This window comes from Diaphorina citri, unplaced genomic scaffold (genome assembly GCF_000475195.1).
Source record: "Diaphorina citri unplaced genomic scaffold, Diaci psyllid genome assembly version 1.1 scaffold1192, whole genome shotgun sequence".
NCBI lineage: Eukaryota > Metazoa > Arthropoda > Insecta > Hemiptera > Psyllidae > Diaphorina > Diaphorina citri.
The window spans coordinates 76,186-90,656 of record NW_007378621.1 but is presented as its reverse complement, the minus strand read 5'-3'; the positions used below and the strand labels follow the sequence as shown (position 1 = coordinate 90,656).

The 14,471-nt window shown below is 40.6% G+C and overlaps 1 protein-coding gene across 1 annotated transcript; it reads left to right on the top strand.

Annotated features, from left to right (window-relative positions):
• Window positions 1–3,117: 3,117 nt before the first annotated feature.
• LOC103514634 lies at window positions 3,118–13,996 on the top strand (the record flags this gene model as incomplete). The annotated part of the gene is made up of 8 exons (XM_026827548.1): window positions 3,118–3,397; window positions 4,646–4,938; window positions 5,206–5,278; window positions 5,594–5,839; window positions 8,192–8,401; window positions 12,555–12,599; window positions 12,661–12,812; window positions 13,622–13,996. Coding segments are annotated over 8 exons (1,509 nt in total), but the record flags the coding sequence as incomplete, so codon positions are not given.
• Window positions 13,997–14,471: the final 475 nt, after the last annotated feature.

The window sequence follows — 14,471 nt, the reverse complement described above, 5'->3', positions numbered from 1 at the left end:
ATTTTTTTCACGAATTTTCGCTCAACAACCTTAAATTTTGGAAATTTGGAGAGTGATGCAAGATTGGCACAAAGTTTTTTCCCCTTACAAAAAATAAAATGATAATAATAAAAAGATCAGTGTCGAAAAAATGCACCTATTTTTATTTTCCCATTTACGAGTATATTGGTATTTTCTGCTATATGAGAGTACTTGTATTGGTACTTTCTGCTAGGGCTAGGGGTACCTGACAGGTACACCTGCTCAGGTCCGCCTGTCAGGTCTACCTGACAATGAGTGGCTAACCTAAGGAAACCCCTTTATTAACAGAATCTTAAAGTATGAGCTTCCTAAAAGTAGATAGAGGAAGTAATAAAATGGTCAGTTATACCTACATCTTTGTATGTAGATGTACACAGATTTCATTTCACTTTTTCCCTTGTGACTTGTGATGTATTCTTGTATCTACGTGTATAAATAAATCTAATAAATGTGTAAGGTTTGTGCTAAATCTTACGGAAAAACTAGTAAAAATTCTACTATGAAATTCGAGTGGATAACCCCTACCTATATACTACGAGTACCCATCAGGTTACAAAGTTAGCAAAAGAAGAAGAACATAAAAGACCATCTTTCTATTTTAAAAGGAATTAAATTTGATAGAGGGAAGTGCAACAATTCGAAGAGAGAAGGAGAGAAGACAGGATAGGAGAAAAGCAGCCGTTCCTTCGTTCCTTGATCAGTGATCACGAACGAACCTTATGTTTGTAGAATTAAGTTCGCCCCGAGCGGAAATCAAACCCGCGACCTAGCGCTTACAAGGCAGGTCGCTACTTTCCAATCGATAATGATTGTAAGTCGCTAGATATATCATCAGATACTAGGAAAACCAAAAAAGGAGTACTAGTAGGAAAACACACTAGTATGTTAAATAATATCATCAATAATTTAACAGAGGTACCCCTATCAACGGGCGAGGTTCCCACTGATCGAGTATGTATCAGGGAATGCATAGGTGACATATTTGATGCACCTCAAGACCTTTCGCTAGTCCATTGTATTTCTAAGGATTGGCAAAGCAAAGGCCTCGCAAAAAGGTTCAGAGAAAAGTTTGGTAGAGATCTGTAGAAAGGTTTCAACTGGCCTTCGATTTGGAAGTATCATTCCCCGGACTCGGGCTGCCGGAATGGTTATACTGGTGCTATACTGCGTTATGTTTTGCAGATAGAGCAGAGTATCCTGGAAATATTGAGGCCTTTGGGAATGTAGTATATTTATCCTTTTCTTTTTTGTTTCAGATATTGGATCCACTACAACGATCATTTGTAATGAAACTGGTGGACCACGTGTAAATGTCAGGACACTTGTAATCTGTGACTTGTAAATGGAGGAGTTGCAATTGGGAAAATATTATTAATAAAAGGTCGATTCCTTCGTAAAAAATTGTGAAAAATCCGAATCTGAGGTCAAAACTCCGAAAAAGTAACTTTAAAAGGTCGAAACCCTTACACAGGCATTCTGTGCAAGCTGAAGGGATTGCTGCAACCCATCAGTCAGATTGGGGTAAACTACATCACAGTAATCAAATAGGAATAGGGGACAAACTACTTCAGTCGAACTTGGATAATATGGGCCGGAAGAATGAAAGGCTATGCAGACAACATGTGTGTTGAATTGACCTACCCTTTGCTTAACTTCAGGAGCGTATGCCGTGACGTCAAACTTCACGATTTACCGGTATTTTTTAAATCGATTTATCTCGGTATCTAGAAGTCGTAGAAGAAAGAATCCGTTCTTCCTTATTTTTCCTGCTCTATGACTTTGAAACATCACCCAAGTAAGCGCAACTGATCTATTGGATGGTTCGTCATCTGGAGTCCATAGTTGTATTTTCCGTCCGGAAACGGAACCGATTCCGCTGGAGCACCATCTTGGATTTCCTATGGTTTTGTAGAGACGTTAACACACCAAAAGAGGAGAAACGAGCTTCAGAAGAGGGGATATTCCGAAAAGGAAAATACGACCAATGTCCAATTTGGAGTCAATCCAAATTTTGGACCCTAGGTATCTACTTGAATAAAACCGTTCAATTATCATGCACGCTGCGCTGGTAGGTTCTAGGCTTAAGAGGTTAATGTCATTTTGTGGTCCTATAATCCAACTGGATTAAATGCCGCAGTGTGACTCCAGACATAATTCAACAGTAGCTGCCAAATCGACGCCATATTTGTTTATAAGAAGAGACACCCAAATACTGGTATTGCTACCTATTGGGTACTGGTTCAGCTGATATCCTTTACCGAACGGTAGAGAGGTTAGGAAATGTTAACATACTCTGTCACCCAATGAAAACTTCGGATTCTCCAAGCACCCTTTTGGTAGGTATAGTTTGAAAAATACTAAGACTTGGGGATAAGATTAGGAAAAGGTGCCGTAAAAGAAGAAGAAGAAGAAGAAGAAGAAGAAGAAGAAGAAGAAGAAGAAGAAGTTTGAAAAGAACCGAGAGTTGAAACACTTTGCTCAAAAATCAAAGTAAAAGAAAGGATGGATTGGATGGTTTCGCGTTTCGCGGGAAAAACGTCGACAACAAAGAGTTTTCCAATAATGCATCGCTTTTTGCGTAGAACAATATTGAAGGCGCGAGAAAGGTATACTTTTGAAGGGGAAATTCCTTTTGAACTATTCTGCTTGTCAGTTTCAGTTGGTTGGGGAGAGTGGTTTGTAATTTAAATTCCAGTTGCTGGAAATAACAAGGGATGTATTTGGATACGCATTATTTATAAGCTTGTGCTCTTTGCTCAATTTAGATAATGTTAAAATTAATACAAATTAGTATCTACTACTTAGAGGACAAATTTAATGTAGTTGTTAAAGGTGTTCCTAAGTAGTTTAAACCAAACACGTTTGAATGACAACTTCAACATTTGTCAAATGATAGAAAATGCCGGTTCTAGGAGGGTTAAGATACTTTTCGATACAGGGGCATCCATATCTCTAGTAGATTCAAAATCAGTAGATTTGGACAGGATAAGTCCAGTTCATTGTCCTCAAATTTTTGGTGCTGGGGGTAATAAGTTGTTGTGTTTAGGAAAAACCATCATTGAATTTGAGATAAATAATGTTCATTTTTCTTGGGAGGTCTACGTCATTGATAACATTCAATTCACTGACATTATTCTAGGTATTGATTTTCTCATGGCACATAAGGTTCATATAGACTTTGAAAATAAATCAATCATTGCTCAAGATAATAAAGGGACTCCTATTACATTGTCACAACACATAGTTCCCACAAACTCAAATCCGCTGACACAAGCGTCTTCAAGTACCAAGCCTTCATTTCTACACCAAGAAGGTGAGACACTTGTTAGGAATGAACCTTCAGTCCCACCTGAGTCAAATCAGGAGAGTAATGATTGTAAGTCGCTAGATATATCATCAGATACTAGGAAAACCAAAAAAGGAGTACTAGTAGGAAAACACACTAGTATGTTACTCAAATGAAATCATTGAACTCAGAGGTTAAGTAGGCACTCAAGTTGTTATTAAGTACATTCGTGTTTACCATTGTTTCTCGTGTGAGTTTCCCTTGTTAGCTCAATCATAATCAAGGTAGGAGAATGATCACTGTTCCAGAAGGATGTCCAAAATAATACGAGCTTGAAAGTGAAAGCAACCTCCGTGGCCGAGTGGGTATCACTTGCACGCCGGAGGTCCCGGGTTTGATTCCCGGCGGGGTCGAAGTATTTTCGGCTCTGTGCTACTTTAATCGAGTAGCGACCAGTGGCAGCATTACCAGTGTCCAAAGTTTCTCGATTAGGCATACCCAAATAAAAGTATATTTAGCACGCAGCCTTTTTTTATTTTCATGATTTGTGCCCATTTCGGGAATTGAAAATACGACTTTCTACCGTAATCAGTACTTTGCTTTGTGATAGTAGGTATCTTGTTTGGGCTTGAACGAGTTTAGGGTTCACATGTTTGAATTACACGTTCAGGGCTCACATGTGATGTGTTATCATGTTATCAATGGTCTCAAATGAAATCATTGAACTCAGAGGTTAAGTAGGCACTCAAGTTGTTATTAAGTACATTCGTGTTTACCATTGTTTCTCGTGTGAGATTCCCTTGTTAGCTCAATGAATTAATGTTGTTGTTGTGGCGGCTTTAGTTTTAGCTGAAAGGTTCTATCATCACCCCTAGAGAAAATATCTCGTCTATCAGCCATACACCGCACCGGGGTGATGGTCTTTAGCCATGTTTGAATTACACGTTCAGGGCTCACATGTGATGTGTTATCAAGTTATCATGTTATCAATGGTCTCAAATGAAATCATTGAACTCATGGATTAAGTAGGTACTTAAATTGTTATTAAGTACATTCGTGTTTACCATTGTTTCTCGTGTGAGTTTCCCTTGTTAGCTCAATGAATTAATGTTGTTGTTGTAGCGGCTTTAGTTTTAGCTGAAAGGTTCTATCATCACCTAGAGAAAATATCTCGTCTATCAGCCATACACCGCACCGGGGTGATGGTCTCTCGCCATGTTTAATTGGCTCGTCCTGAACCGCAGTCAACCATCGTGAGGACTTGTGCTTGTTCCTTTTCAAGCAGAGAGAACCCTTTGAAACTATCAGCTAGCTAGGTTGGTTAGGCTATACCCATAGTATTAGTGCCTTTGGCTCTAAAAACTCTTCCATTGTTCGCAGATTTCAAGCTGAACCCGGTCGCTCTTGCCCCTCAACTTGACGACAGTGAAGAGGACGCCTCCCCTCTCCGTTCCCATGGCAACACAGACAAACCTGAAGACGAAATCACCTACACCTACACCCAGGAACCAATCCGATTCGAATACGTGTCCCATTCCGCCGATGATGATGGGTTTGAAGAGTTGCTGAAGAAACTGCATGAAGACAACAACGATGGGAGTGACGACACCCCAGGAGGACACTTGGAGGAGGTGTACAAGCCTCCCAAGTCGAGTGGAAAGCCTCTGTATGAGTCAGGTCGGACTTTTGAAGGATTCGACCAAGGTAAAAGCTCGATAGGTTCTGTAAGAACTTCTTTTGCTCTCTTACTCAAGTGTGAGGTCAATTCTTCTCTTCTCCTTCTCTTTTCCCCGCCTTTTCACGTGTTCAGACGGGGTCGGCGTTTTTCGTCAACCTTTCAATCAGCCCCTAGCCAGGGTGATTGCTTTGGACTGACATTTGTTTTTGACTGCAATGAGGTGTACAAGCCTCCCAAGTCGAGTGGAAAGCCTCTGTATGAGTCAGGTCGGACTTTTGAAGGATTCGACCAAGGTAAAAGCTCGACAGGTTCTGTAAGAACTTCTTTTGCTCTCTTACTCAAGTGAGGTCAATTCTTCTCTTCTCCTTCTTCTTTCCCCGTGTTCAGACGGGGTCGGCGTTTTTCGTCAACCTCTCAATCAGCCCCTAGCCAGGGAGATTGCTTTGGGCTAACATTTGTTTTTGGCTGCAAATTTTTGGAGTAGATGCCCTTCGCAATCAACTTTTTGCCATTTCTGTGGTTACCTTCTTCTCTCTTCAATTTTGGGACGATAAGTCCTTAGCAGATATAGTTCAAAAACCTCTTTAAAATTACTTCTGTCTCTCAAGGTTCCCCGTCCATCGATCTCAAACTGGACACCAAATCAGGTCTGTCCAAATCCTTCATCGCCCCCATCTTCGAACTGCCTTCGTCCTATGATTCCTCATTCGATCGCCACACTGCCCCGGTCAAATACACCCTGAAGAAGAAGCCCAAGTATACCGCTCCTGTATTGTCTGATTCACATCATGAGGATGATCATGATCATGACCATATTCCCGATCATGGTGAAGATCATCATGGATTTGATAAGGGTAAGAATCAATCATGGATCAAAAGTAAGGATCTAAGGCCAGCCACTCACTCTCAGGTAGTCCTGACAGGTCTACCTGATTGTGTGTGTGCTCATCAGGTATCCTATCAGGTAGACCTGACAGGAGAAGCTTTTCAGCCGTACTTTTCAGGTCTACCTGAGAGTGTGTGTGCTCATCAGGTAGGTATTAGGTGTACCTGTCAGGTCTACCTGATAGTGAGTGGTTGGCCTAATAATCATAGATTTGATAAGGGTAAAAATCAATCATGGATTGATTGGTAACTAAGAATCAGTCATGAATCAAGGAAAGGACGCAATCAAGGATAAGAATCAAGGTTTAACGGCAGAGATTGCCCTAGGCAATGATTTCGCCCTTTGTTAAATTAATAGTCTACATACATCACAGATCAAGGGTAAGAATAACTGATGGTGAAGAACATCATGGATTTGATAAGGGTAAGAATCAATCATGGATCAAAAGTAAGGATCTAAGGCCAGCCACTCACTCTCAGGTAGTCCTGACAGGTCTACCTGATAGTGTGTGTGCTCATCAGGTATCCTATCAGGTAGACCTGACAGGAGGAGCTTTTCAGCCGTACTTTTCAGGTCTACCTGAGAGTGTGTGTGCTCATCAGGTAGGTATTAGGTGTACCTGTCAGGTCTACCTGATAGTGAGTGGTTGGCCTAATAATCATAGATCATGGATTGGTAACTGACACTCGTATTTATGAACAAGAATGATCGTTCTTAGATCAGTCTCAAGTCAAAATTGACCAATCAAATGCCTTGAGACTATGCTTAGCACGAACTTAAGAGCCAGCATTTTGTTCATAAATATGGGTCTAAGAATCAGTCATGAATCAAGGAAAGGACGCAATCAAGGATAATCAAGGTTGAACGGCAGAGATTGCCCTAGGCAATAATTTCGCCCTTTGTTAAATTAATAGTCTACATACATCACAGACCAGGTGGACTCTAAGAATAACTGATGGTGAAGAACATCATGGATTTGATAAGGGTAAGAATCAATATTCAAGAATTTTATAGTAAAAATTTTTAGAACCGGTTCTAACAGATGACTCTTGTCACTCTTGTTATCTGTAATTTTATTCTAAGCAGATGATCGGATCGGTACAATTCAATATCACTACGAGATGTTGAAATTTCTTGAAGCAGGTTGGCTTTGGCCCAGAGTTCAAGGTTGGGGTTGACCTAAAGGTTTGGCTGATGAGACTAGGACCATGGATGGATTCCAATGGAAGACCATGCCATCTAGATTCCTCAATGCCGGACGCTATCAAGGTGTGTCCAAACATAGTTGACCGGCCGTTGACCGACGAGATGAATCTGTGTTATCCAGGCGGTTCAGTCGGCATCTAACGGTGGCCGGTCGACTATGTGTGATTGTATGGACACATCTTGAGAACATCTACATATACAAAGATTAGATATAGTCATATTGCGCCTGAATATTATTCCAAGTATGCAATAAGCACAGCATTAGCAAACCTTTTCTTCTTTAAGAACAGGAGTGATATGTCCAATATCTTTGAGTGTGTGTGCTCATCAGGTAGGTATTAGGTGTACCTGTCAGGTCTACCTGATAGTGAGTGGTTGGCCTAATAATCATAGATTTGATTAGGGTAAAAATCAATCATGGATTGATTGGTAACTAAGAATCAGTCATGAATCAAGGAAAGGACGCAATCAAGGATAAGAATCAAGGTTTAACGGCAGAGATTGCCCTAGGCAATGCTATACACCTGATCAGGTCTATCTGATACTTGATGAGCACACATACTATCAGGTGGACCTGATCAGGTGTACCTGTCAGGTTCACCTGCTAGTGAGTGCCTGTAAATGAACGTTGCACGTTGTTGGTATCCGGATGGTTAACCATCTGGACAATCGCGATCTGCTAGCTTTTCCCGACCTCACTCAGGCTGGGTGAGTCTAATGTGAGTAGGCGGGTAGCTCATCAGTTATCGCGGATTGGAGGGTAAAGTTGTGTCCAGCACACATAGTCGACGCCATCGATCGACGAGGTGAATCTATCGCCCTTTGTTAAAATAGTCTACATACATCACAGATCAAGGGTAAGAATAACTGATGGTGAAGAACATCATGGATTTGATAAGGGTAAGAATCAATATTCAAGAATTTTATAGTAAAAAGTTTTAGAACCGGTTCTAACAGATGACTCTTATTTTATTCTAAGCAGATGATCGGATCGGTACAATTCAATATCACTACGAGATGTTGAAATTTCTTGAAGCAGGTTGGCTTTGGCCCAGAGTCAAGCATTTAAGTATGCTTAACACAGATAAAAATTCCTTTGTTCTCTTTGTGACAGGCGGTGGTGGTAGCTATGACAGTGAGCATCACAATGAGCATGGCCATAGTCACGACAAAGGTTACAAGGACTACAACGAGTATGATACCAAGGAGAAGAGCAAGTACGGGAAGGAAGAAGACAAGGGCTTCTACAACGGGAAAGATGGCCATAAGAAACACCACTACAACGAAGGGGACAAATATGGAGAGCATCATAACAAAAAGAAAGGTAACGGCAATGATAATACTAACCGGCAACAGCACGTTAAATGCATCAGTTCCTGATGGTTCATTATAATTAAGTAATGGCCATCGCGTGCTGTCGGCTTTTCCTGGCTCCATTCAGGGTGGGCAGGTGGATTGTTGCCAAATGGAGGGTAAAGCCACTAAAGCCCCCGTCACTAAACATCTTAGCACTTACACAGTGACGTTCAACTCATTGAAAGTCAACCTTCGCAAAATAGTTAGGGGTCTCAGTTGAATCATATTTCTATGGTAACAGTGGTAGCTCAGATTTTTACTTTTCTTATCCTATAGGAAGGAAAGTAATGTAATTTTGTAAGTTATGTTATGTTCTATGGAATCTATGGTATGAAAGTTCACACTTCACACCATGAGGTCTACCTATCTAATAAACAGGGAGAGAGCATTATCATTACTTTTAATGAAAGTAAAACACCAAGCTGTATAGTACATAGCTACATAATATGTACATAGTGATGTCTAGGATACAGCTCTCTTACAACTGTTCTTCTTTTCACTCCCATTCTCTTCAAAACTCTTACCGCGACTCTCTCCCTTTCTCCCTCGTTTATCATTTCTTTCCTTTGTCTACTCTTTCTCCTTTTCCCTGCCTTTCCCTTCCCCTCTACCTCTCTACACTTCTCTCCTCTTTCTCTTCTTCCCTTTTCTGTTCTCTTTCCTCTTTTTCCATACAGACAAAGTTTTCTGGTTTTCCAGGTTTTATCATAACAAAAAGAAAGGTAACGGCAATGATAATACTAACCGGCAACAGCACGTTAAATGCATCAGTTCCTGATGGTTCATTATAATTAAGTAATGGCCATCGCGTGCTGCCGGCTTTTCCTGGCTCCATTCAGGGTGGGCAGGTGGATTGTTGCCAAATGGAGGGTAAAGCCCCCGTCACTAAACATCTTAGCACTTACACAGTGACGTTCAACTCATTGAAAGTCAACCTTCGCAAAATAGTTAGGGGTCTCAGTTGAATCATATTTCTATGGTAACAGTGGTAGCTCAGATTTTTACTTTTCTTATCCTATAGGAAGGAAAGTAATGTAATTTTGTAAGTTATGTTATGTTCTTTCTATGGTATGAAGTTCACACTTCACACCATGAGGTCTACCTACCTGATAAACAGGGAGAGAGCATTATCATTACTTTTAATGAAAGTAAAACACCAAGTTGTATAGTACATAGCTCTCTTACATCTGTTCTTCTTTTCACTCCCATTCTCTTCAAAACTCTTACCGCGACTCTCTCCCTTTCTCCTAAGTTCACACTTCACACCATGAGGTCTACCTATCTAATAAACAGGGAGAGAGCATTATCATTACTTTTAATGAAAGTAAAACACCAAGTTGTATAGTACATAGCTACATAATATGTACACTTTCTCTTCTTCCCTTTTCTGTTCTCTTTCCTCTTTTTCCATACAAAGTTTTCTGGTTTTCATTTTTTATTGCTCTCCCACGGTTTTGAGATATTCTTTTCTTTCTCCCTCCCTCCCTTTTAAGACCGGTTTTAGCGTTACCTATGTTAAGCTACGCCGAGGAAGGCCAATAAATGGATGGGTGACTTGCACACTAAATGTTTGAATTACACGTTCAGGGCTCACATGTGATGTGTTATCAAGTTATCATGTTATCAATGGTCTCAAATGAAATCATTGAACTCAGAGGTTAAGTAGGCACTCAAGTTGTTATTAAGTTGTTACATTCGTGTTTACCATTGTTTCTCGTGTGAGATTCCCTTGTTAGCTCAATGAATTAATGTTGTTGTTGTAGCGGCTTTAGTTTTAGCTGAAAGGTTCTATCATCACCTAGGGAAAATATCTCGTCTATCAGCCATACACCGCACCGCGATCAGCAGGTAACAATAAGAGATGCTGGGATGTTCTACAGAATACTTCAAATGATAAGATCACAATGGGTTAAGGTGTGTCCAAACATAGTCGACTGGCCGTCGCGTCAATCGACGAGATGAATCTATGTTATCAAGGCAGTGTGGACGGTTCAATTGACATCGATGGACGGCCGGTCGACTATGCGTGGAAATGGAAACACCTTTACGTTGTCATTTATGTTAAACCTGGTGGTGTGCAATTTTGGTCCTTCGGGCCGGATTAAGTTTGAAAATTCAGCGTGTAATTAAAAACATAGTAGCTAGAGGAAGTGTACTTTATAGAAATCTGGTTGATTTTCCAAGCCTTTGTCAGGACTAAGAGTATAAGCTTAACCCAACTTTTAGCAGCTACCAAAATTGAAAAATAAAATTCCCTGACTTTTCCCGGTTTTCCAGTCCATTTTTTCCAAATTTCCAGTCTACTTTTTCAAGATTTTCCACCCTATTCCCATTGCGTCACAACAGATCTTTTTTTTTTCTTCAAGTAATGTTCCCAAGCCTGTTCAACATTAATTCCCACTTCAATCTTTTTTCATCCCACAAGGGGTGACTAGGGTAAATCGTGAACTTTGACGTCACGGCATACGCTCCCGTAGGCGATGACGTCACATCAAATGTCCCGAGCAAGGCTCCCTCGCAGGCAACGCATGTTTGTGCGCATACGTTTCTGCGCAGTTCTTTCTGCTCCTCCGCTAGCGCGCTTGCATAGTGGCGCTACCTAACGGACGAAAAAAACAACTGCGTAAAGTCTGACGTCATACATATTTGAACTCTTTCATTGGAACGGAAAATAAAAATTGAATTTTCGACCTTTTACAGTTATTTTTTCGGAATTTCGACCTCAGATTTGGATTTTTCCCAACTTTTTACATAAGAATCGACCATTTATTTATAATTTTTACCCATTTGCAACTGCTCCATTAAGTAATGGCCATCGCGTGCTGTCGGCTTTTCCTGGCTCCACTCAGGGTGGGCAGGTGGATTGTTGCCAAATGGAGGATAAAGACCCCGTCAATAAACAGTCTAAACATCTTAGCACTTACTTACACAGTGACGTTAAACTCATTGAAAGTCTCCCCAAAATTATGAAATCGATTAAATTAGTTCACAAGCTAACTAGAGAGTAAAGGCCTTAGTTGAATGATATTAAGCTCCTATGGTAACAGTGGTAGCTCAGATTTTTACTTTTCTTATCCTATAGGAAGGAAAGTAATGTAATTTTGTAAGTTATGTTATGTTCTATGGAATCTATGGTATGAAAGTTCACACTTCACACCATGAGGTCTACCTATCTAATAAACAGGGAGAGAGCATTATCATTACTTTTAATGAAAGTAAAACACCAAGCTGTATAGTACATAGCTACATAATATGTACACAGTGATGTCTAGGATACAGCTCTCTTACATCTGTTCTTCTTTTCACTCCCATTCTCTTCAAAACTCTTACCGGGACTCTCTCCCTTTCTCCCCCGTTTATCATTTCTTTCCTTTGTCTACTCTTTCTCCTTTTCCCTGCCTTTCCCTTCCCCTCTACCTCTCTACACTTCTCTCCTCTTTCTCTTCTTCCTTTTTCTGTTCTCTTTCCTCTTTTTCCATACAGACAAAGTTTTCTGGTTTTCCAGGTTTGCATTTTTTATTGCCCTCCCATGGTTTTGAGATATTCTTTTCTTTCTCTCTCCCTCCCTTCCAATCTCTTTTCTCTTCCCAGTTTCCTTTTTCATGAGATTTCGATATGACAGAAGGGAAAAAGTTACTTTTTCCCTATTGTCTTCATTTTTTATTCCCCTTAAAAGTGTCTATGTATAGCATTGCTAAGACACGTGGTGAGCTAGTTACCTGAAGCTCTGTGAGTTAATTTACTCACCCCTCCCTCCTATCCAATGTTGCCATTTATTCCCCTTAAAAGTGTCTATTTATAGCATTGCTAAGACACGTGGCGAGCTAGTTACCTGAAGCTCTGTGAGTTAATTTACTCACCCCTCCCTCCTATCCAATGTTGCTGAGCCATTGTTATAAAAAATTGATTTTTAAAACAACTAAAGATTACCCATACCTATACATACTGATGAAATTGTGACGTGCCTTTATGGAGATTCATTTTGAAAAGAAGAACACCAGTAACTTATACTCTTCACAGTTGTGACTTATACTCTTCACAGTTGTAACTTATCTGTGAAGAGTATAAGTCACTGGTGTTCTTCTTTCTATACCTATTCATTCCCTCCTATCTCCCCCCAGGTGTCAAGGGCAGTAAGTACGGCTCGTCCGGCTACCACAAGAAAGGCCTACCCCCCCCCAGGTGCAAAGGGCAGTAATTACGGCTCGCCCGGCTACCACAAGAAAGGCCACAAGACGAACGGCTACCACAACATTTTCCACAAGGACGAATTCAAGAAGGAGCACAAATTCTACGACGACGCCAAGAAAGAAGGATTCTTCGACAAGTACGGCAATTATCACCGCAAGCACGGCACCAAGGGGGGCGGTAAACACGACTTTTCATTTTTTATTGCCCTCCCATGGTTTTGAGATATTCTTTTCTTTCTCTCTCCCTCCCTTCCAATCTCTTTTCTCTTCCCAGTTTTCTTTTTCATGAGATTTCGATATGACAGAAGGGAAAAAGTTACTTTTTCCTTTCTGTCTTCATTTTTTATTCCCTTTGGAAGTGTCTATTTATAGCATTGCTAAGACACGTGGCGAGCTAGTTACCTGAAGCTCTGTGAGTTAATTTACTCACACCCTCCCTCCTATCCAATATTGCCAAGCCATTGTTATAAAAATTTGATTTTTAAAACAACTAAAGATTACCCATACCTATACATACTGATGAAATTGTGACGTGACTTTATGAAGATTCATTTTGAAAAGAAGAATACCAGTAACTTATACTCTTCACAGTTGTGACTTCTGTGAAGAGTATAAGTCATATACTCTTCACAGCTGTGAAGAGTATAAGTTTTCATTTTGAAAAGAAGAACACCAGTAACTTATACTCTTCACAGTTGTGACTTATACTCTTCACAGTTGTAACTTATCTGTGAAGAGTTTAAGTTACTGGTGTTCTTCTTTCTATACCTATTCTATTCATTCCCTCCTATCTCCCCCCAGGTGTCAAGGGCAGTAAGTACGGCTCGTCCGGCTACCACAAGAAAGGCCACAAGACGAACGGCTACCACAACATTTTCCACAAGGACGAATTCAAGAAGGAGCACAAATTTTACGACGACGCCAAGAAAGAAGGATTCTTCGACAAGTACGGCAATTATCACCGGAAGCACGGCACCAAGGGGGGCGGTAAACACGATACCGGCTTTCACGAGTCGGGATACGACGCGGCACACCAAGGCAAAGACGGCCTATACGATAAGGGGTTTGCCACGCAGGCGCACAAAGGACACGATTCTAAGTCTGGACATTCCAGCGGATTCTCGGACTTTGAGGATTTAGACAAGAAGTTTGGACATGACGAGGAGAAGAAGTACGGCTACTCGGATGCGTTGGAGAAGAAGTATTAGGCGAACGTTGAGTCACCGCTGAGGTCGCGTTGAGACAAATCGTCCATCGTCTATTGATGTGTTCAGAAATTTCAAATCCAACACCTGATGCATACATCTTTGAAGTTGAACTAAAACTTCGACTTCCCGTAAATAATATTTGATCGTTGTCACCACTGAGGCAGCGTTGAAACAAATCGTCTATCATCTATTGATGTGTTCAGAAATTTCAAATCCAACACCTTCATACATCTTTGAAGTTGAACTAAAACTTCGACTTCCCGTAAATAATATTTGATCGTTGAGTCACCACTGAGGCAGCGTTGAGACAAATCGTCTATCATCTATTGATGTGTTCAGAAATTTCAAATCCAACACCTCCATACATCTTTGAAGTTGAACTAAAACCTCGACTTCCCGTAAAGTAATATGCCGAAAAACCATGAAACTCTGTTCCTCAAATCCAACACCTTCATACATCTTTGAAGTTGAACTAAAACTTCGACTTCCCGTAAAGTAATATGCCGAAAAACCATGAAACTCTGTTCGTTCAGAAATTTCAAATCCAACACCTTCATACATCTTTGAAGTTGAACTAAAACTTCGACTTCCCGTAAAGTAATATGCCGAAAAACCATGAAACTCTGACGTTCGCATGCCT